The sequence below is a fragment of the Anabrus simplex genome, chromosome 6 (genome assembly GCF_040414725.1).
Source record: "Anabrus simplex isolate iqAnaSimp1 chromosome 6, ASM4041472v1, whole genome shotgun sequence".
Lineage (NCBI taxonomy): Eukaryota > Metazoa > Arthropoda > Insecta > Orthoptera > Tettigoniidae > Anabrus > Anabrus simplex.
The window spans coordinates 190,593,713-190,617,546 of NC_090270.1; the positions used below are offsets into that span (position 1 = coordinate 190,593,713).

At 36.6% G+C, this 23,834-nt stretch overlaps 1 protein-coding gene across 2 annotated transcripts in view; it reads right to left on the minus strand.

Annotated features, from left to right (window-relative positions):
• Dus3 (Dihydrouridine synthase 3) overlaps positions 1–23,834 on the minus strand; it is a 70,224-nt gene that overhangs the window by 41,941 nt on the left and 4,449 nt on the right. The window contains exon 2 of one of the 2 annotated variants that reach the window (XM_067150119.2): positions 5,424–5,587. The exons of the other annotated variant lie outside the window; for it this stretch is intronic. Coding sequence (XP_067006220.2) covers positions 5,424–5,587 — 164 coding nt within the window. The remainder of the gene's footprint in view (positions 1–5,423; positions 5,588–23,834) is intronic. 2 annotated transcript variants of the gene reach the window in all.

Below are 23,834 nucleotides of genomic sequence, written 5' to 3' on the forward strand. Positions count from 1 at the left end.
ATTTAAGATACAACTGTTACATGGATGTTAAGATGGGACTTGTTTCGCTTAAACTTAGTAAGCATTTTCAGCCATTTAATCCAAAGTTAAGTCAGGGCTCTAAACCAGGTTCCTCATTAAGATCTAATAGTTGCAATAATAAGGTAGAAAGACCTAAAATCGAATCTATGGAGTAAACAGAGCTTAAATATAACTGAAATTAAAATAATGAACTTGTCATAGTATCATATATACATGAAATAAAATATTAGTATATGTCTAGGATGGTACATGTTGACTATATGTACAGTAGAGTGAACAAGGTCATAAAATTCTAACATTACAATTGGATTGTACAAGTTTATCAATATTAATGAAGCGTGGATTAATTAAAATATCAAAAATTAAATCTCTGAACATTGATGAAATGAGAGTCAGGTATGTAGAATTACAGTGGAGTTGTCAGTTAACATCAAGCAGTTACGTAAAAAAGTTAAAAGGCACATTGAAAAGTATCAGTGTGTAGAAGTATTGTATCACTTTCTGTGAAATATTCTTTGTAGTGGATTGTAGTTGAAAGCTATCTTGTGTAGATTCAACAGTTAGGGTGTTCAACTAAGCATTAGCTGTGGGAAAATTCGCAATGTGACGCATGTTGAAGACTGAAATGTAAAAGAAAAATAAGTGTAAGTTTTAGAGTCACAGAATATTCTACTAATGAGCAGGAGTTGAACAACCCTTACCCCTTATGTTGACAGAGAGGTGACTAGCCTCGTAGGCTGCTTGAGAAGATCTGGTAGCTGTTCTGCTACTTTGTGTGTTGTAGGGATGTGTTTGTAAAGGCAGAGAATGAGTCGGGAGAGGGAGGGGGTAGGCTGAGCCTTGAGAACATTAGGGGTAGACGGAGAGGATGTAACGTGGATAAGTGATATGGGAGCAGCTACTGTTGCAGTAGGAAAGATGTCGACGTGTTTGTATTTAAATATTTTCAAGTAATTTTCAGTGTTTATATTAAAGACGTGAGTAAAATAGGGATTTGTTCAATTAATGGACTATTTGTTTCCAGAACATCGTTTAGATTAGTATTATAATGCCGATCCAATAAAATGTAGGCATCGTCGACATCTTCCCTACTGCAACAATAGCTGATCCCATATCACCTATCCACGTTACATCCTCTCCGTCTACCCCTAATGTTCTCAAGGCTCAGCCTACCCCTCCCTCTCCCGACTCATTCTTTGCCTTTACAAACACATCCCTACAACACACGAAGTAGCAGAACAGCTACCAGATCTTCTCAAGCAGCCTACGAGGCTAGTCACCTCTCTGTCAACATAAGGGGTAAGCGTTGTTCAACTCCTGCTCATTAGTAGAATATTCTGTGACTCTAAAACTTACACTTATTTTTCTTTTACATTTCAGTCTTCAACATGCGTCACATTGCGAATTTTCCCACAGCTAAGGCTTAGTTGAACACCCTAACTGTTGAATCTACACAAGATAGCTTTCAACTACAATCCACTACAAAGAATATTTCACAGAAAGTGATACAATACTTCTACACACTGATACTTTTCAATGTGCCTTTTAACTTTATAACGTAACTGCTTGATGTTAACTGACAACTCCGCTGTAATTCTACATACCTGACTCTCATTTCATCAATGTTTAAAGATTTAATTTTTGATATTTTAATTAATCCACGCTTCATTAATATTGATAAACTTGTACAATCCAATTGTAATGTTAGAATTTTATGACCTTGTTCACTCTACATATAGTCAACATGTACCATCCTAGACATATACTAATATTTTAATTCGTGTATATATGATACTATGACAAGTTCATTATTTGAATTTCACAAGGGGGCATTTCCTACTCGTCACCACCGATTTCGCTCAAATTCACAGAACATGCAGGGCTTGGCTAGAAATGAAAGTACCCGAAGTGGGAACTCCAGATGGCCAAGCGTATAGAAAATAAAAATGAAAATGTTGGCGCGGCTCTCGCAACGTATAAGCCACTTACGTTAGTATGCACACCGAGCAGTTGTTGGCGTAGCGGTAAGAGCTCGGACGGGTAAATCAATAGTCGTGGGTTCGACTCCCCGTGTGGAGAATGTTTTATTCTGTCAACTTTTATATTATTCATTTTCCAATTAAGCAAAAAGGTGAACAATTAATTTTATTTATTTATTTATTTATACGCAAAAGGCATTGAAAAGGTAAGAAATTGGGATTTCATTGTCCGACTTTTTTCTACCTGCGCCAAGAATCTATTGTTTGTGTACAGCCGCTAGGAGCAACCTTTACTTGTCAGGTGGTAACGAATCCTACAGCGAAACGACTATTCACGTTTATGGCATATTCCCCAAGGAGGGGAGATAGCCAATAAAGGAGGATAAAAAGAAGAATTTCTATTTAAACATGTTGGGAAAGTTCGCAACTCCAAATTTTCTACAACTGTGCGCTCATTAAAAAAAAAATGACGTCCTATATCCCTTTTGCATATAAATATATAAATAAATAAATTATACGCTTGACCATCTGGAGTTCCCACTTTGGGTACTTTTAATTTCTAACCAAGTCCTGCATGTTCTATAAATTTGAGCGAAATCGATGGTGACGAGTAGGGAATGCCTCCTTGTCAGTTATATTTAAGCTCCGTTTACTCCATAGATTAGATTTTTACGTCTTTCTACCTTATAATATTGAAACTATTAGATCTTAATGAGGAACCTGGTTTAGGGCCCTGACTTAACTTTGGATTAAATGGCTGAAAAAGCTTACTAAGTTTAAGCGAAACAAGTCCCATTTTAACATCCATGTAACAATTGTATCTTAAATGTAAAGACAGTAGAGTATTAGAATGGTGGTTTTCAATAAATTTGTTTGAAACTTTTACATAAGAGCATCAGTCGAAGAATAAAATTTTGCCAGGGGAGGGGTTTGAATACAGACCTCTGGGTTGACAAGACCGCGCCAAAGTTAAGTACGCTGGGTATGCTTGTGTTTGATACTGATTTCTAGGCATGGCTCTTAAGCCATTCTTAAGTCAAGTGCAGATTGAGCAACACCGCCTCGCAAAGCCCAATTGAATTTGCCTACAAAACAATCTGATTGGCTAACTTCAGGAGCTGATAAAATGACAATGGTGCCAGATATTGAATTATTTCCTTCAAATTATTTATCAGCATGACCAACTCTCGAACGGTCATATATTCTGTTCATGTTACTTTCAACCACCCTATATATGAAAACGAATATATTACTAATGCAAGTTTTATGTAATATGTTTTCTGTATTTATTTATCCACAAACAGGCATGGGGAGGGAAGATGAACCAAATGATAAGGGTCCGTTATTAGCTTAAGATTGTGAAGGGTAAGCTCCTTCCCATTAACAGAGCAACGTCCTATCACCCCAGCAAACAAAGAGACAATGCATTGGGTTCATTTACACATCACTTGTCAGTCTAATGCAATGGCTGAAGAGACAGGTCCTTCAGACAACGTTAATTCACAAGTTGTGAAGGAGGAAATTATTAATTTCAAAAAAGCATATCATTACAGATGGATTTCAAATTTGCAAAGAGATGGTACAAATTAATATTATTTGTGACAAATTAGCCAAGTTTACAAGACACCAGAATCAGTTACACTGGGAAATGCAATAACAAAAGCATTGACTGAAATTATGGAAAATGGAACGTTTATAAGCACTGACATATGAATTGTACATGGAGAATGAATAGGAAGGTGATGTAGTATTTGCAAGTTGCTTTAGGTCGCACCGACACAGATAGGTCTTTTGGCGATGATGGGACAGGGAAGGGCTAGGAGTGGGAAGGAAGCGGCCATGACCTTAATTAAAGTACAGCCCCAGCATTTGTCTGGTGTGAAAATGGGAAACCACGGAAAACCATTTTCAGGGCTGCTGACAGTGGGGTTCGAACCTACTATCTCCCGAATACGGGATACTGTAAAATATGTAGGAAAATATTTAAGATTTATTACCACCTACTCAATACAAAAAAAATAAACATTACCACCTACTCAATACAAAAAAATAAATCTTAAATATTTTCCTACATATTTTACGAAAACTATCAATACGGATAAAAAATTATTTTCATCACTTGTAACACGGGATACTGGCCGCACTTTTTGCAAGTTGCAATGAAGCAGCGACAGCAAGTGACGTTTCATCAGGAAGTGAATATTATGGGTCACCAGTAAAGAAATCTCAATGCAAAAATCAAAATTGTGAAGCTGACAAAACTGCATTTGAACTGGAACAGAAATGCTCAAGAAGCATGGTAGTTGATATTCATGAAGCAAATTAAATTTGCTCCATGCGAAAAGGGAATTTAAAATGGTGGAATGATATACATGATAAATATGCAGCTATTGATAAATGGACATACAAGGTTAAACAAACTTCCCATCACAACTGTGGACATTTAACCATGGGTAACCACAGTAGCTCTTCAAAATAAAAGTGAACATTTATTTTCATATCTCCTAATTTGTGGGTGCCACAAAATTTGACAACAAGCTGTGACAAAGTACGTGAAAATGAGTGAAAACTGGACATCTTAAAACATTATTTCATCTGCAGATAAACTCAGCAAACAATGTGCCCCTACAGTATTGAAATATGCATTAGATTTTGTCAGGTCTACTTCTTCCAACCATACTCCAATTCTCACCTGCACATTTAAATCATCCATCACTATCACTCTCACAACAATCATTTCTTTTTTCCAGTTTCTCCCGGAATATCTCAATATCCTCTCCTCCGTTCCCAGTTTTGGCTGAGTACACAATCCTTCATTCCATTTTGCATTCACATCCAAATTTTGATTAATCCATCAGGTATGCAATCTACTACTTACACTTATTCTTCAAAGGTATCTGTAATTATCACCCCCCACTCCATTGCTTCTCTCCTGTCCACTGCTCCAATACAGTATGCAACCCTTCCTCTCGTTCTTTCTTCCTTTCCCCTTCCACTTTACTTCACTCAGTCCCATCATTGCTACATTTTCTTTCTTCATAAAATTAATTATTTCTTCAGCTTTCCCCATCAGGGTTATCACACTTTTCACAGTTCCCCCAGCATCCTGAGAACAGCTGAACAGCTGTATGGAATAAATAAACAGTACAATATATAACCTAATAGCTAAAGATGATGTTAATGTAGACATGAAAATGCAATATTCTACTTGCCAGTAAACAAAGGGAAATAAAAATAAAAACCAGAAAAAGTACCTATCTTTGAAAGCATGTGGATACTTTTACTATGTAAGAGGGGCACTTGCAGTATAACAGGGTGAACCAAAGCAAGGATCATTACTGATTTCTATTTACAAGTTCATAAGAAGAATTGTGCATATTTAAAAAAAAAAAATCTTCAATTTTATTATTCACAATGATTTACCTTTAAGTTTCTTTTTGCCTTCATCACTTAACCGTTGCCTCTTACTGGAATGTTGTTCAGAATCATTTTTTTCCTCGCTGTCATCATTATCCACCAGTTTCCTTTTATCTTGCACAGAGATACACTGAACAGATAAAACTCGTTCATGGTCAGTAACCAAAAACCTGGAAAGAGAAATATGTACACAAGGTTTTGATGAAACATCATCATGGAGTAAGCTAGCATGGATAGTAAAATCTACGACAGGCAGCTACTGAAGAAAGGCCCTCAAAGCCTCTGACTCACATTAGAAGTGCATGACGCTGCTAAACTGGCTCTTCTAAGTTAAGGCATAGCAATCCTAACAGAAGAGTTCCTGACCCTCTACACTGAGGATTTTATACAGGGCTGGAATCCATACCCCATAAAAAAATATAAAATGAAGTAAAAAATAGACAAGCTTCAGAGGAAGAACTAGAATTCAATGACGACAACCAAAAGCCCAAGGACAAAGTTTGGAATCAGCGGACAGAAGTGTAAAGATTTGATTGTGGGTACCCAAAACATTAATTAATAATCCAATATGGCGTGGCTCGAACAACATCAGAATACAGTAAACAAGGCAGCCAACATTGAAGCATGAACACACAGAGCAGAAACATTGCACAACAATGGACAAGAGGTGGAAAAAAGCTGAATTAAAGCATGACAGCAAGCAGGAGCGTATGCTTCCTGGTTATAACCGTGAATCGACCTACGGGCCTCTAGTATCCTCTGGAAAACATGTTATGTCCGCTTAGGCCATTGATCTGGTTTGGTTAGACCATTCATCTGCTTACAAGGAATCTATCGACAAGATCATATTGAAACAGTCAACACAAATTTGCTGAGATGATGAGGAGACCATAAAATAGCGAGGTACAAAAATTTAGCTATCATTTTGAAGTGAAAGATATCAAAATCTTTATACAAAATCCGTGTGACAATGCAGCTACTGGACAAACCTTGCACAATGCTGGCTGGCACAGAGCACAGCGGAGTGGAGTTACAGCTGTGCTGGAGAGGTAGAACAAACTGGCAGGCTACCATGCACCAAGGTCACTTTATTGTTAGGGAACAAATGTGAAACATAAAAATGAGGTACGTTAATTGCATGATAAAAACACATATTTCTGACACCACGCACAACAAATATGCTGTTCAAGCCACATTGTTCTTCACAGTTTTCCTTAGGCCTACTTGTTTGAAGGAAATATTTGGCACGTACTTCGAACTCGGGAGGTCTCCCCGTTGTGCAATTGGTTGTGAACCACGAATATTGAATCATGTCCTTGAACCGTGGGGAAGAAAACTGAAAATGAATGAAGGACTGCATTTTCAACATGCTGTCTCTCTGCTAAACTTCCAACTGAAAATCTTCACAATCTAGCAAGTCTGTTAAATGGCAATAAAATGCCTTCCATTTGCTGGAAGAAAAACTTATCCAAGGGCTGTATTTTCCCTGTAGTTCTGGGAGGAACCTGGATAATTTCTATACTGTTGCAAGGAGGAATGTCTTCAAGACAGCTTTTATCAATAAAAGTAGCAAACACTTGTCTTCCACAAATGGGAAGAAGAATTCTTAAAACCAATATTTTAATTCCCATTTTTTTCCATTTCCCCTGATTTTGGAGCCGTTACAATTATATTTTCGGCATGAAACATTTCTTTGGAAACTTTCGGACTGAAAGTTCCAGTTGCCTCTTGTAGTACAATGAATAATTCTGGGAAAATGCTACCAGCCATACTAATTGTAGGCAATTTTTGTAATTTGGTTTTAATTTTGACAAATTTGATACCAGCTGAAAATGTAGTAAGTAATTAAAAAGTTTTCACTAGTCATCTGAGTTATCTTTTTCTTGTAAAAAAAAAGTCTCTACCAAGTTGTTTTGACAGTTGTTTATTTTAAAGGAACTTGATGGTTATAAATGGCTCACATGGTCGGACGAGATTAAGAGGAGAAATTCCGATTTAAATGAAAGGTCTTAGAACTTTAGCAGTAAGTTAATTGTTGGTACCAACAACGTAAGGAAAGCTGATATAAGTACCAACATAGTTGGAGATGTGTGGGATCTGGTAAATGCAGCACGGGTGAAGTTTAAGAAAGCGGAGATTGTTATTAGTGGAATACTGTGTAGGAGGGATACTGACTGGAGGGTGATTGGGGATTTAAATGAGACTATGGAGTGGGTATGTGGGAAACTGGGAGTGAAATTTCTAGATCCTAATGGGTGGGTAGGAGATAGGGATCTGCGCTCAGATGGCCTTCATTTAAACCACAGTGGTACATATAAGTTAGGAAATTTGTTTGGAAGGGTAATAGGGAGGTACATTCGGGGAAACGGGATGGCCTAGGGAGCGGTGATAAGGGAACAAGGAACTGGAAATCAAGTAGGGATGACATAAAATTGTTAGTGTTGAACTGTAGAAGTATTGTAAAGAAAGGAATAGAATTAAGTAATTTAATAGATATATATTTACCAGATATTGTAATAGGAGTTGAATCATGGCTGAGAAATGATATAATGGATGCAGAAATTTTCTCACGGCACTGGAGTGTGTATCGTAGAGATAGGATAGGAATGGTGGGCGGGGAAGTGTTCATTCTGGTGAAAGAAGAATTTGTAAGGTACGAAAAAGTTAAAGATGAGACACATGAAATTCTAGGTGTAAGGCTCATTTCTAAAGATAATAGGCAACTTGATATATTTGGAGTGTACAGATCGGGAAAGGGTAGCACTGACGCGGATTCGGAATTATTTGATAGGATAGTCAGCTATGTGGGAAACGACATGGAAAGAAATGTGATTGTAGCGGGAGATCTGAATTTGCCAGATGTCAATTGGGAAGGAAATGCGAACGACAGGAAGCATGACCAACAAATGGCAAATAAGTTAATATGGGAAGGACAGCTGATTCAGAAAGTGATGGAACCAACCAGAGGGAAAAATATCCTGGATGTGGTGCTGATAAAACCAGATGAGCTCTATAGGGAAACTGAAGTAATAGATGGTATTAGTGATCATGAAGCTGTTTTTGTGGTAGTTAAAAATAAATGTGATAGAAAGGAAGGTCTTAAAAGTAGGACTGTTAGGCAGTACCATATGGCTGATAAAGCAGGCATGAGGCAGTTTCTAAAAAGTAACTGTGATCGGTGGAAAACGGTAAATAAAAATGTAAACAGACTCTGGGATGGGTTTAAAGAAATTGTTGAGGAATGCGAAAACAGGTTTGTACCTTTAAAGCGGACCCTACACGGTCAGTAATACTGATCAGTAATACTGACTCAATAATACTGACAGTACACATCAGTACTGTAGTGACCTTACATGATCATTATTACTGTCAATATTTTCGTCAGTACTAGTGTACTTGCTTACCATTGCGGTATTCTATCAAAATGGATCGTAAAAGACGGGCATGTGTAGCTATAGTGTTAGCACTCTGCATGAAACGCAGTGTTAAACGTAAATGATGGGTTAAAGATTGGCTTAGAAAAAGAGAAGAGTATTCTCATATGAAGTTGTTGTGGGAAATACAATATACCAAAGCAGAAGATTATCAGAACTATCTCCGAATGAGTGAGAGTACATTCGCAAAATTACTAGGAATGGTAGAGCCTTTTCCAATAAGGCAAAATACAAACATGCGGTGCTGTTTATCGGTCGCAGAGAGATTAGCGGTGACATTGAGGTATCTTGCAACTGGTAGAAATTTTGAAGATTTAAAGTTTTCCGCTATAATGTCACCAGTTTCGATCAGCACAGCAGTCGTGGAAACATGTGAAGTATTGTGTTACGTTCTGCAAGAGCTCACAAAGGTAAGACATTCATTACAAACATTTGTTTATTATAAACAGAAGTTACAGAATATCAGGTCCATGTTTTGTCAAATAATCCAAATAAATAATAATAATAATAATAATAATAATAATAATAATAATAATAATAATAATAATAATAATAATAATAATAATCAGAAACTGAACAGCATTCAAGTACATAGTAGGCTATTATCCAGAATATTAAACCTAGTCCGTTCATTCCCCGGTAGGTTTAAAAGTTGTGAAAAGGGTGATCATATTTCTGTCTATAGGAACGTCTTCAGATGTTTCAATGTACTGAACTTCAGGTTGGGGGCTCGGAACATGCACCGAAATACTTGGACTTGCAGATGTAGAACACGATGGAGAGTATATTGTGTCATATGAATGCCTAGTGTTAACATTCATTTGCACTGAATTATTATTTAAGTTACCCAACCTAGCCTCAAATAGAATGTCACTTATTGCCTTTTCGGCGTACAATTTTTGTCGAGGTTCTAATTCTTTCAGTTGCTGTGCCCATACCTTTGCTAGATTATATTCTTTGTCATCCTCATTTGAGGGTCGTGACAAGTAGTCACACGCTAAAGCAAGCAGTTCGTTTTGTTTGGAAGCCTTTCCTTGAACTCTCCGCTTTTTAACAGGTGGCTGCATTTTATTTATTGATGACATGGATGTTGTAGGGGTAGGTGATGACGTCATCGGGCCTGTTTCAACAGGTGACTCGCATAGATCATTTGATGATTCATGCTGGGCCCCCTGAAAATAGACAGGAATGATTGCTTAAACTGTGCTTTATGTAAACACGTGTTTCATACTCTACCCTCTGAAAGTAAAATTAGACCTACTCTTGCAAAGTGTGTATCTATCATTATTTATAATGCAATATATAAAATTGTTAATATTATTAAAGAGCATGGTTGTAGCTGGGTTGAAACAAAAATTATTTTAAGACTAGGAAGGAAACTTAAATACATACTACATGTACATTACTTCGTTGTTTCAGTTGCCTTCAACACATGAAGAATGGAATCGCATTGCACATGGTTTTGGCTCACAATATCAGTTTTGGAACTGCGTAGGTGCCATCGACGGAAAACACACCGCTATAAAGAAGCCTTCTCATTCTGGGTCCCTGTACTATAACTACAAGGGATTCTTTAGCATTGTACTCCTGGCAGTGGTTAATGCAAACAAGGAGTTCATCATGGCAGATGCTGGCATTAATGGACGCATATCAGATGGAGGTGTGCTTTTCCATTCTCAATTTGGTCTCCAGCATAATACTCTAAACCTACCAGAACCATCGATACTGCCATATTCATCCGACAAGCACCCATTCGTGTTTATAGCCGACGAAGAGTTTGCCTTAAATGTGCACCTAATGAAACCCTATTCACAGAAAACATTGAATGACGAACGGCGGCAATTTAACTATCGCCTTTCTCGGGCGCGAAGTGTAGTAGAAAACACTTTTGGTGTACTGTCAAGCACATTTGGAATCTTTCAAAAGTCTAGGGCCCGGTTTCATCAACACATGTTAAATATATACTAACAAGTAGTTAGTTAATACGGAGTTAGAAATTTAACATCTTGTTAGGTTTCTTGCGTTTCATCAAACTTTTCTTGTGAAATGTTAACTAATCGACTGTTAACTCTCCTAATATTGCGAACTGGTGCGAATCAAGGAGGCAGTGGTACGAACATGCTGTTTTACAGCGCGCTCCGATGCGCTTTTGTTGGAGCACAGCTGTAAAATATGGCGCGTGAAGTGAAACGGAATCGTAGTTCTAATTTTTCCTCCTTCGAAGAAGAGTTGTTAATTGAATTAGTTAGTAAATATATATATAAGTTATTGAGTGCAAGCGCACAGATGGCTTGACGATAAAAGAAAAGGACGAGGCGCGGGAAAGTCCGCGAGGTTTTCAATGGGGTAAACAGATACTTTTTTTTAGCGGGTATCCGCTGTCACCTAACAAAATCAATTCGTTAATTGTCCCACTTCAAACTGTGCTCCGATATGGGAGTTATTAAATATTGTATTGTCGTGTGCAGAACCAGACTACCTAGCAAGTATATCCCTGATTTGGAGGTTAGGCTCACTAATCGCCTGAACATTAACATTAACAGAGAAATATCCCTTTTGATTACGATATATTTCGGCCCAATTGCCTCCAGGTGATTGGATTCTTACATGTGTGCAATCTATTGCATGTAGAACAAACACCAGGAAAACTTCTTATTTCATAGAAGTCGCGGATAATTTACTGACGCTCTTCTACTGAAGGGAATGTTATATACCTCCTTCTCATGGATGCTATGGCTGCAGACACACGACAAACAACTCTATTAACAGTGGCTTTAGAAATTCCAGCATTGTCTCCGGCCATTATGTGAAAATAACCAGTAGCAAAAACTCGTAATATTATCAGTACCTGCAACATTGGAGAAAGAGGTAGGTTTCTCTTCGTAGGATATTCTAACCTCACTTGAATTTCGTCAACAACCTTAGCAACGACTGTTTTCGATAACCTGTATCTATGAAGAAATTTCGGATCCGTCGCTGAACTCTTCTTCGATCAGGACTGTTTTGTAAAAGATCTAAATAGAGCAATTCCGCCTCGAAAGCGAGATTCACAGCAGCCATTTTGGAACAGGTTGCTAAATGCTAATGTTAGCCATTTAACATTGGAAATGGCTGATGTTAACTTTAATACGCAGTTTAACATTTGTTAATGTTAACATTTGTTGATGAAACGCAAATTTTCTTAAATCGTATGTTAAAATGATTTAACACCTTGTTAAGTACTAACATGTGTTGATGAAACCGGGCCTATATGTCTCGAGCCAAAAAAAAAGCAGCCATAATAACAATGGCCTGCTGTTATTTACATAATTTTCTTGTAAAAGAAACTAATCAAACCTATTTACAATCAAGTGGTACTGAAAACCCAGGTGAATGCACACTTTTAGAATTGAGAGGTACTTTGAATAGGAATACCTCGACAAATGCCAAGACAGTAAGAGACAACTTGTGTAAATATTTTTGTAATGAAGGGAAGCTTCAATAAAAGGTTAACAATGGTGTATGTACCGAAAAGACCCTTGTACAAGTCCGTACTACAATAACCACACAAACATAACTATGCAAGTTAGTGGTCTATTGAAAACGAAGATGGAAGGTATGCTATTGTCATACCATGTTCCTTTCATTTACAAATGTCGCAATGGAGGATTATGTACCGGTACCACAATGTGGGGCACATTTGCCATTCTTAATCTATGGAATGTACATTTTGAGCACTTGCATCTTGGGTTTCCACAATGACAAGGTTGTACAGGTATACTTTATAGACAATGTTCTGACATGCAGTCAACAATCAAGTTACAGAGGTTTGTAAACATTAGTTTCATATGCGCTGAAAAGACTCGGACTTTAACAGGGGTCTGTTTGGAACTTATACCTGTTACCGAAATTAAATGGTGTGCCAGTATTTAATGTAATACGAATAACACTGTACTAACCTCCTGTGAATCCTCTTGCACGCTGAGCACGGCAGGAACTTCTGCTTTATTGAGAAACTGAAGCGCATAAAATACCCACGACGATGGTTGGTATATATCATCTGCCCCAATCCCTGAGCGTTTTGATTCCACTATCTTCTTTAATTCCTTGCGATAATTTGACCGTAAAGTATTAATTTTTTTCCTCACATCCTCACGGGTTGCATTTACTTTTAACTTCGAGTATGCAACCAACAGTCTATCGAGCGCCCTATTCCGCTTATTCTTATTCATGTACTCTGGGTTGGAAGCATCCCACAGTTCTGGCAGCGTTTCATATAGCTCGATAAACTTTTGCAATACCTCGCGATCAGCTGGCTGTTCCACAGGCACCTCTATTTGGCCTTGGTTAGAAACACAGCTGCCGTCCATCGCTGCTCCGTTAATACTGAGAGAAATAATGACGAGCGCACTCACACGGTCAGTATAACTGTCAGTATCCCCACCACTCTACAGTACTGACGCTCGCAGATCAGGAAATCCGGATCTGCTTCAGTACTGGCCTTCATTCCATCATTCCAGTCCACACGCGGTCAGTATTACTGTCAATATTTTTCGGTACTGACAGTATTACTGACCGTGTAGGGTCTGCCTTGGGTGGTAAGGAATGGTAAAGACCCACCTTATTATAATAGAGAAATAAAGAGACTAAGAAGGAGGTGCAGACTGGAAAGAAATAAGAGTTAGAAATGGCTGTGGAAGTAAGGAGAAATTGAAGGAACTTACTAGAAAATTGAATCTAGCAAAGAAGGCAGCTAAGGATAACATGATGGCAAGCATAATTGGCAGTCATACGAATTTTAGTGAAAAATGGAAGGGTATGTATAGGTATTTTAAGGCAGAAACAGGTTCCAAGAAGGACATTCCAGGAATAATTAATGAACAAGGGGAGTGTGTATGTGAAGATCTTCAAAAGGCAGAAGTATTCAGTCAGCAGTATGTAAAGATTGTTGGTTTCAAGGATAATGTCGAGATAGAGGAGGAGACTAAGGCCAAAGAAGTAATAAAATTTACATATGATAACAATGACATTTACAATAAGATACAAAAGTTGAAAACTAGAAAAGCGGCTGGAATTGATCACATTTCTGGGGATATACTAAAGAATGGGTTGGGATATAGTACCATATCTGAAGTACTTATTTGATTATTGTTTGGTCGGAGGAGCTATACCAGATGAATGGAGAGTTGCTATAGTAGCCCCTGTGTATAAAGGAAAGGGTGATAGACATAAAGCTGAAAATTACAGGCCAGTAAGTTTGACATGCATTGTATGTAAGCTTTGGGAAGGCATTCTTTCTGATTATATTAGACATGTTTGTGAAATTAATAACTGGTTCGATAGAAGGCAATTCGGTTTTAGGAAAGGTTATTCCACTGAAGCTCAACTTGTAGGATTCCAGCAAGATATAGCAGATATCTTGGATTCTGGAGGTCAAATGGACTGTATCGCGATTGACCTGTCTAAAGCATTTGATAGGGTGGATCATGGGAGACTACTGGCAAAAATGAGTGCAATTGGACTAGACAACAGAGTGACTGAATGGGTTGCTATATTTCTAGAAAATAGATCTCAGAGAGTTAAGAGTAGGTGAAGTTTGTCTGACCCTGTAATAGTTGAGAGGGGAGTTCCTCAGGGCAGTGTTATCGGACCTTTATGTTTTCTTATATATATAAATGATATGAGTAAAGGAATGGAATCGGAGGTAAGGCTTTTTGCGGATGATGTTATTCTCTATAGAGTGATAAATAAGTTACAAGATTGTGAGCATCTGCAACGTGACCTCGAAAATGTTGTGAGATGGACAGCAGGCAATGGTATGTTGATAAACGGGGTTAAAAGTCAGGTTGTGAGTTTTACAAGTAGGAAAAGTCCTCTCAGTTTTAATTACTGCGTTGATGGGGTGAAAGTTCCTTTTGGGATCATTGTAAGTATCTAGGTGTTAATATAAGGAAAGATATTCATTGGGGTAATCACATAAATGGGATTGTAAATAAAGGGTACCGATCTCTGCACATGGTTATGAGGGTGTTTAGGGGTTGTAGTAAGGATGTAAAGGAGAGGGCATATAAGTCTCTGGTAAGACCCCAACTAGAGTATGGTTCCAGTGTATGGGACCCTCACCAAGATTACCTGATTCAAGAACTGGAAAAAATCCAAAGAAAAGCAGCTCGATTTGTTCTGAGTGATTTCCGACAAAAGAGTAGCGTTACAAAAATGTTGCAATGTTTGGGTTGGGAAGAATTGAGAGAAAGAAGAAGAGCTGCTCCACTAAGTGGTATGTAAACTGTATATAGGATAATATTTTTTGTTTATTTCCACCTATTCAATACATTACAAGATGTTGGCATTTACTTTAAAACATTATTCAGATGAGACATGTTTCGCCTCCTACTGTGAGGCATCCTCAGTCATTATCAAAAACCTTATTATTTTACCAGGCATCTGGTTAAAGATATTCAAAAATGTGTTTGATGTTTATAAGAGAGGTAAGATTTACGTTTGTTATAAACATGTTCATGAAGTAACTAAAAATCTATTATATTGATAAAAACATATGTAGTTCTTTGTTGAATAGGACTTGTTTGATTGTACTATAGTAAAAGAAGGTGGCTTGAAGCCGTAGTCATTAATAGATGTCTAATACATAGTGGAAGGCATAAAATATCAGTTCTATGAGAATATACATTACATTCAATTGATACTAAAAACTAGTGGATTCATAGGTAGTACATATAAAATGTTCAGTGAAATAACTAAAGATCTAATAAAATGATAAACACATATGTAGTTCTTTGTTGATTAGGACGTCGTATGATTGTACGGCTTAAAGCCGTAGTCATTAATAGATGTCTAATACATGGTGGAAGGCATATGAAATCAGTTCAATGAGAATATATAATACAATCAATTGATACATAAAAACTGGTAGATTCATAAGCAGTACATTTAAAAATGAAGGCGTCATGTGACTATAAATGACAGTTGATGGCTTAAAGCCGTAGTCAAAGTTTAAAGTATAGGTCAATAACTGCTAATATATGGTAAAAAGATATGTCAAAATATAAAGCTTAGTATAAAAAATATGAAGGAAAAACATTCCAATTGTTTGACAAAAGTTACTTGACGTTGGCATGCAATTGTCCGTGATATTTATTGGTCAACAGTTCGTAGGTTATTTTAGATTTATTCGGCAAGATTGCGTTGACAAGAAGTTCACCAGATGTTTATAGTTGGCCTAATTTGTATTAAGTCATCAAGAAAGTTGCAGAGATGATGATGGGTGGAAATTCTCAACGTTGATTTGGTTTTTTGACGTGAAGGTTGGAGAGCTGTTGTGTTCTTCTTCGATGACAATATATTTTATAAAACGTTGATTTTAATAATTTATACTATTGAAGAGTATTATAGAAGTTTGAAGAGGCTGTTGAATTATTGTTGTTATAGATTGGTTCTGAAATGAAGAAAAAACTGTAGTTAATTTTGACGAGAATGAAAGAAAACACGGGAAGGTTTTGTTTAAGTGTTGATGACACGCTAGTAATAATTGACAAATATCTCAACAATAGTGAAAACATATTAACTTATTTAAATAATCTGGATAACAATATTAAATTCACTAAAGAGGACGAGAACCACAAATCAATTAATTTTCTTGACATCACAATAACAAGAACTTGTAATAAGTTTGATTTCCAAATTTACAGAAAACCCTCATTCACACCTTTAACTATTAAACAAAGTTCCCTTCATCCACAATCACACAAACAGTCCTCATTTTATAGTATGGTGTACAGAGCTCTAAAAATTCCCCTTTCAGCAACCAATTTTAAAAAAGAAATAAATACAATAAAAGAAATAGCCACTTTTAATGGATATAATCCCTCTATCATAGACAAACTAATTAATAAAGTTAAATTGAAACTATCCACAAACCTCTCCCCAATAAAAAATGAAAAAATCAAAGTTCGCAACCTTTACATACACCAACCCAATCATACACCAAGTAACCAACACCTTAAAAAATCAAGAGATCAAAATAGCTTTCAAAACTCAAAATTCAAACCAAAAAATGTTCTTCAACCATAGTACAATAAATTCAGAAAATAATAAATACTCAGGCTCCGGTATCTATAGATTAAAATGTAATGAGTGCCTCAGCTCATACATCGGACAAACAGGAAGAAGCTTCATAACTAGGTACACAGAACATTTCAATGCTCAGAAACATAATAAACACTCAGCAATGAGCAATCACATGAAAGAAACGGGAAACAACTTTACCACAATTGAACAGGACCTTCAAATTTTAAAAACAATAAAAAGAGGTAGACTTATGACCGAATTCGAAAATTTATACATATTTTTGGACCAAAAATTCAATGCTAATAAGAATTTAAATGATCCAATAGACAATAGAAGCCCTTTATATGACCAAATAGTAACATTATTCAATAATGTAAACCTTCAGGACAAAAAGTTTTTTAATATTTTCAAAACAGTATCAACAAACACCCCTACGTCAACAAATACATCATACCCCCCTCCCCCTCCCATCTTACGTAATTCCCCTCCACGCGCCATTCATAAACCAATAAATGATACACGCCCCTCCGCTTCCCCTACTATTCACAACTCCCTCCCGTTCACGAATCACAAGCCTACAACTCCGCCCCCTCCTACCCATCCCCCTCTGGCCAAACGACATACGTACAACACAAGGAGTAAAAACCGTTAGTGACCATTATTTTCCTAATAGCGCCTCACACAGCTTGTCAAACGGGCCTATAACGCCATAGGTAAGCACCAACATTTTCTCACTAACAACACTTAAACAAAACCTTCCCGTGTTTTCTTTCATTCTCGTCAAAATTAACTACAGTTTTTTCTTCATTTCAGAACCAATCTATAACAACAATAATTCAACAGCCTCTTCAAACTTCTATAATACTCTTCAATAGTATAAATTATTAAAATCAACGTTTTATAAAATATATTGTCATCGAAGAAGAACACAACAGCTCTCCAACCTTCACGTCAAAAAACCAAATCAACGTTGAGAATTTCCACCCATCATCATCTCTGCAACTTTCTTGATGACTTAATACAAATTAGGCCAACTATAAACATCTGGTGAACTTCTTGTCAACGCAATCTTGCCGAATAAATCTAAAATAACCTACGAACTGTTGACCAATAAATATCACGGACAATTGCATGCCAACGTCAAGTAACTTTTGTCAAACAATTGGAATGTTTTTCCTTCATATTTTTTATACTAAGCTTTATATTTTGACATATCTTTTTACCATATATTAGCAGTTATTGACCTATACTTTAAACTTTGACTACGGCTTTAAGCCATCAACTGTCATTTATAGTCACATGACGCCTTCATTTTTAAATGTACTGCTTATGAATCTACCAGTTTTTATGTATCAATTGATTGTATTATATATTCTCATTGAACTGATTTCATATGCCTTCCACCATGTATTAGACATCTATTAATGACTACGGCTTTAAGCCGTACAATCATACGACGTCCTAATCAACAAAGAACTACATATGTGTTTATCATTTTATTAGATCTTTAGTTATTTCACTGAACATTTTATATGTACTACCTATGAATCCACTAGTTTTTAGTATCAATTGAATTAATGTATATTCTCATAGAACTGATATTTTATGCCTTCCACTATGTATTAGACATCTATTAATGACTACGGCTTCAAGCCACCTTCTTTTACTATAGTACAATCAAACAAGTCCTATTCAACAAAGAACTACATATGTTTTTATCAATATAATAGATTTTTAGTTACTTCATGAACATGTTTATAACAAACGTAAATCTTACCTCTCTTATAATCATCAAACACATTTTTGAATATCTTTAACCAGATGCCTGGTAAAATAATAAGGTTTTTGATAATGACTGAGGATGCCTCACAGTAGGAGGCGAAACATGTCTCATCTGAATAATGTTTTAAAGTAAATGCCAACATCTTGTAATGTATTGAATAGGTGGAAATAAACAAAAAATATTATCCTATATACAGTTTATGAAACTTTCAATATGGACGAAAAATGACTTTCATCACTTGTAATAAGTGGTATGTTCCGAGCTGTCAGCGGAGAGATGGCGTGGAATGACATTAGTAGACGAATAAGTTTGAATGGCGTTTATAAAAGTAGGAAAGATCACAATATGAAGATAAAGTTGGAATTCAAGAGGACAAACTGGGGCAAATATTCATTTATAGGAAGGGGAGTTAGGGATTGGAATAACTTACCAAGAGAGATGTTCAATAAATTTCCAACTTCTTTGAAATCTTTTCGGAAAAGGCAAGGAAAGCAACAGATAGGGAATCTGCCACCTGGGCGACTGCCCTAAATGCAGATCAGTATTGATTGATTGATTGACAATTTTTGGAATAAAATATACAAATAAGAATATTTGAATTACAGATTAGAAATTTAAATATAATGTTTTTCTTTCTTAGGTGTAAATAAGGATTTACGGACAGGTGAAGTTTTCAAGAACAGAGCAGACAGCATTTCAAATTTTAGTATATAGTGATTTTATGGTTTGAAAATTATTCTGTTTTTTAAAGCTTTTACTAAATGTCATAGTAAGTATAAGTGAACAGTTTAGACACAAAAGAGATACTTAAGCAATTTCAAGATTTATGTATAATTTGTTTTGTTGATGACTAGGGCCTGGATGTTTATGACATGTAATTTTTTTTTTAAATTATTTCCATGGAAAATACAAGTTAAATGTTTTATCTAGGGTGACTAAAATTATGCAATTTTCACAGGTCATAATTAAGTCATATTTTGGCTCTCTTAATGCTTTTTGTCACTTCTCAGTAATTTTCCATATTATGGTCATATTTCCCCATGAATTTTTGTGTTGTCATATTTTTATCTTTTTATTCCATTTTCGCATATCTGCTTTTAGTTGTCTCAAATACGGATTTTTGAAATCTTCTAATTCATCATCATCAACATCATCATCATCAATGTCCCACTCCAGTCGCCTGGATGTGGTTACATCCCTTAATTCTTGTCTGTAATTTCTTACATTATATTTCTTAGAAATATATATGTATGTGAATTAGGAGGGTAAGCTGTATAGAAAGAGACAGATGCATATAAAGCGATAGAATAGCGAGCCTCAACTGAACTCTAATGATCTGACGTGTTTCAAATATGGCCCAATAACATCCTGCAAAGTTGAGCGTTTTTATCCCATTACAACTCAATTCTGCGTGAAAATAGAAGATCGTTCCTATTTGAAAACTTTAAAATAAAAGTAATGTGCTATTGTAATTCTTTCTGATTGCTGATTGCCCATCAAAATATGACATTTTTCATTCAGTGCAGAGTTGAGAATTTCCCCTGAATTTAGTAATTAAATAAATTTAAAAATATAATCATCCGACCAGGTTGACCAACCGGATTCTCAGCTACTGGAAAAATAGGAAAACCAAGTCACCATGGTTGATGGAAGTGGATAAGGATCTACAGGAACTGGGAATAACAGAAGGAAACTTAAAGGATCGGACAACACTCAGGAAGATACTTAAACATAAGGAGTTCCAGGACAGACTACCAACGAAGAAGACTGGCGCCCTTTGGACAAAGGAGGGGAAGGAGCAACACAGCCTGAGGATGCACAACTATTGGGCAAACATCAAAGTCCATTCCAAAATGTAATAGTTGAATGTCATGGTCCTTAGCTGGCCTATACGAAACAAGAAGAAAAATATAATAATAAAATTAATATTATTATATTATTATTGAATGTTCTAGAATTTTAAAGTATATTTTCAATATAATGCTAATTTAAACAGCTTCAAAATGTTGAAAATTTCAAGAAATGTGACCGAAAAAATTTTAAGTGTTATTTTAATACATTTTAGGTCATAAATGCTTGCATGTTTCTAACATTTTTAGGTCAACAATACTGATGACTGTATTGTACAAATGTGTCAAGTCCAAGGATTTTTGTTTGATGTTTTGCACCACCGAGGAAGAGAGCAGTTGAGCTCTTGAAACGTGTACGGGGGATTGAACCATCATGGTTAAAATAATCAATTCCAGGCATAATTGTATATGAAAGGGTGAATGCACTAACTGATTGAGCAACAGTTTCTGTATGTTTCTCACCAAGAAATTATAAGAGTCTTTTTCGCTTTCATTTCATGCACAAAACCCCTCTGATCTGCACCCCTCTATTTAAGAAAAGGTGTAGTCTAAAAATTGCTTTGCAGCTTCTTCTTGTAGTAGAGAAGCACAGGATACAAACTTTGTGATTTTTCTACTTTTGATTCTACACTTTTTCTTGAAGTAACTCAGCCAACCAGTAGATGCACTGAATTTACTTTGTTCCACTGAAATCTCTCCTTAAAGTTCCAAGGTCCACAGTTGCAAGTCTTCATCGTAAACAATCCGCTGAAGCCTTCTTGCTTCTGCAAAGCAGGAAAACTTTTTATACAGCAATTTCCTGTGTTCAACAGGACTTACTGATGTAGATTCTAAATGGTTCTTCTACATGTACAGTTGTCGTAGCGACATCAATTTATGACAAATTTTGTGAACAGTGGTTAAGGATAGCCATTTCTTACTCCCCTTATTTAATCATAAATTTACAGCCTTTCCTCTCGTACAAAAGATCTACAGTGTGTTTCACTTTCTTCTGTGGACTGAAAGTATAGCTTGAAATGGTTGATTTGTAGGTGACTGTGGTGTTGCTTCACTGGATTAATGGAAATCAAACCTTGGCTCCAAAACGGACCTGGACCCGCACCTCTCATTGCCTTCTCTTTCAGATAATGCTGATAATGTGTCACTGCTTCCACATCACTTTCACTATTTCTCTCCAGACACAACTCTAAAACAATGCTGACACCCATGGGATGATTTTCAATTAGTTCAATCATGTCAACCCATCTCCATTTCTTCCGAAGTTATTTCACAGGAAGAAGAGAACCTTTTTCACAGAAATAATTGTACTGCATACTCTAGAACATTAGCCGGATTCATGACTGCTCCCTCAAAGGAACATGTGTTAACCGCCTGGCACAGAAAGCTCAACGTAACGCGCTCGCTTAAGTTGATCACCAGGGCTGTCCATGTCCGAGCTATATGCTAAGGCGTGCAAACTTATCAGACATTTCCATGTAAATTTGAGTACCTTACAGCTCAAAATGGCAGCTAAATTTTTATACATTGCTTTCTGATGGTTCCCTCATCCTCTCTTCAAAATGTCATTGTTGGTTTCAATATGCACTTATCAATAGTTCCCTTGTTAGATCATTGCTCTGGTTTGCTTAGACCATTGGTTTCCTAAGGTTTGGTCTGGTGAGTAGCAAGACCACTGGTCTGCAATTTCAAACTGGGCGCTTCTCTCATTTTTTCCCAAATGTGGCAGCCCTGGGGTCAAACTGACACAAACTAGTGGAGACAGGTAAACTCGCCTTCATCATAGCTGGCCAAGAGCAACACCAAAAATGGGCACATTTAAACAGTCTTGTTTTACTTATTCTATTTAAGTAAAAATGTTTCTAGGGGCAGGTTGGCGTGTCGCTGGCAAGCATAACAGAAAGATCTCTCTTCTCTGCTACTTCGGGTATTACTTTACATAATATTTATGTGCTTTTACTGTTCCCAAAATATGGGTACAAACAATCAAATCACTACCATCAGAAGTTCGCAAACAAAAGATGTTGACCTTGACAATGAGTTAAGAAAACCTAAAAAATGTAAATAAAAGGGCATATAATGAAAATTAAGCCAATAATAATGCATGATATACAGTGGTGTTGATCAAACCTATGGAGCTCAGTGTCTGACAGCAACTTATAAGAGTTAGGCCCCTTTAAAAAACAAGCACAACAAGAAATTTTTTTTTTTTGCTAGTGGCTTTATGTCACACCGACACCGATAGGCCTTACGGCGACGATGGGATAGGAAAGGTCTAGGAGTTGGAAGGAAGTGGCTGTGACCTTAATTAAGTTAAACCCCCAGCATTTGCCTCGTGTGAAAATGGGAAGCCACAGAAAACAATCTTCAAGGCCGCCGAGAGTGGGATTCGAACCCACTATCTCCCGGATGCAAGCTCACAGCCGCGCGCCTCTAACCGCACGGCCAACTCGCCCGGTATAAGAAAACCTTAACTGAGAACTAAGTGGAAGCAAAAGAGAACCACATACATAAGATTGTTTTAAAACTGACAGAAGTACTGTAGATGCTCTTGAAATAGGTTGGAAATAAGATAGTTAAATATCAGAAAAAATTGTTGATGGTTACAACAATAATGAGAACTTTACTGATGGAAATTCTAACGCTTAAGTCGGATAATTACAGGCTAGTTAATGTGACGTGTTGCATGTAAGCTATGGGAACGCATTCTTTCCGATTATATTAGACATGTCTGCAAAATTACTAACTGGTTTGATCGAAGGCAATTTAGAGTAGGTTTAGGAAAGGTTATTTCAGTGAAGCTCAACTTGCAGGATTCCAGTAACATAATTATGGGGTGTCAATAACTGGAATTTCAAGAAATCAGGAGATCGTTATTGGCACCCCAAACATGACTTTCAAAGAACTAGGCATCAATAGGCCTATTTGCCCGAAACATCAATATTCTAAACTACGCATTTCTATACCGTATATATCAGTAAGACTTACTATTCCTGCATAACAATTTTCATACATGATCTGTGTTAATTCAGACTCGCATTATGCCGAAAGGAAGGTACACGACTGAAGCTCTGGAAGCTGCTGTGGAAGCTGTAAAACATGGTATGTCAAAGAAGGCAGCAGCACCGAAATACGGAGTACCATGTACAACCATAATTTTTTGACTTAGCGACAAATTTACTGAACCCCAGCATGGCCCTTCAGCAATTCTCTCAGAAGAAGATGAGCAGACACTTCTAAGGTATGCCTACAATGAAACAGACTATGTAATGAGCTGCATTTACAGTAA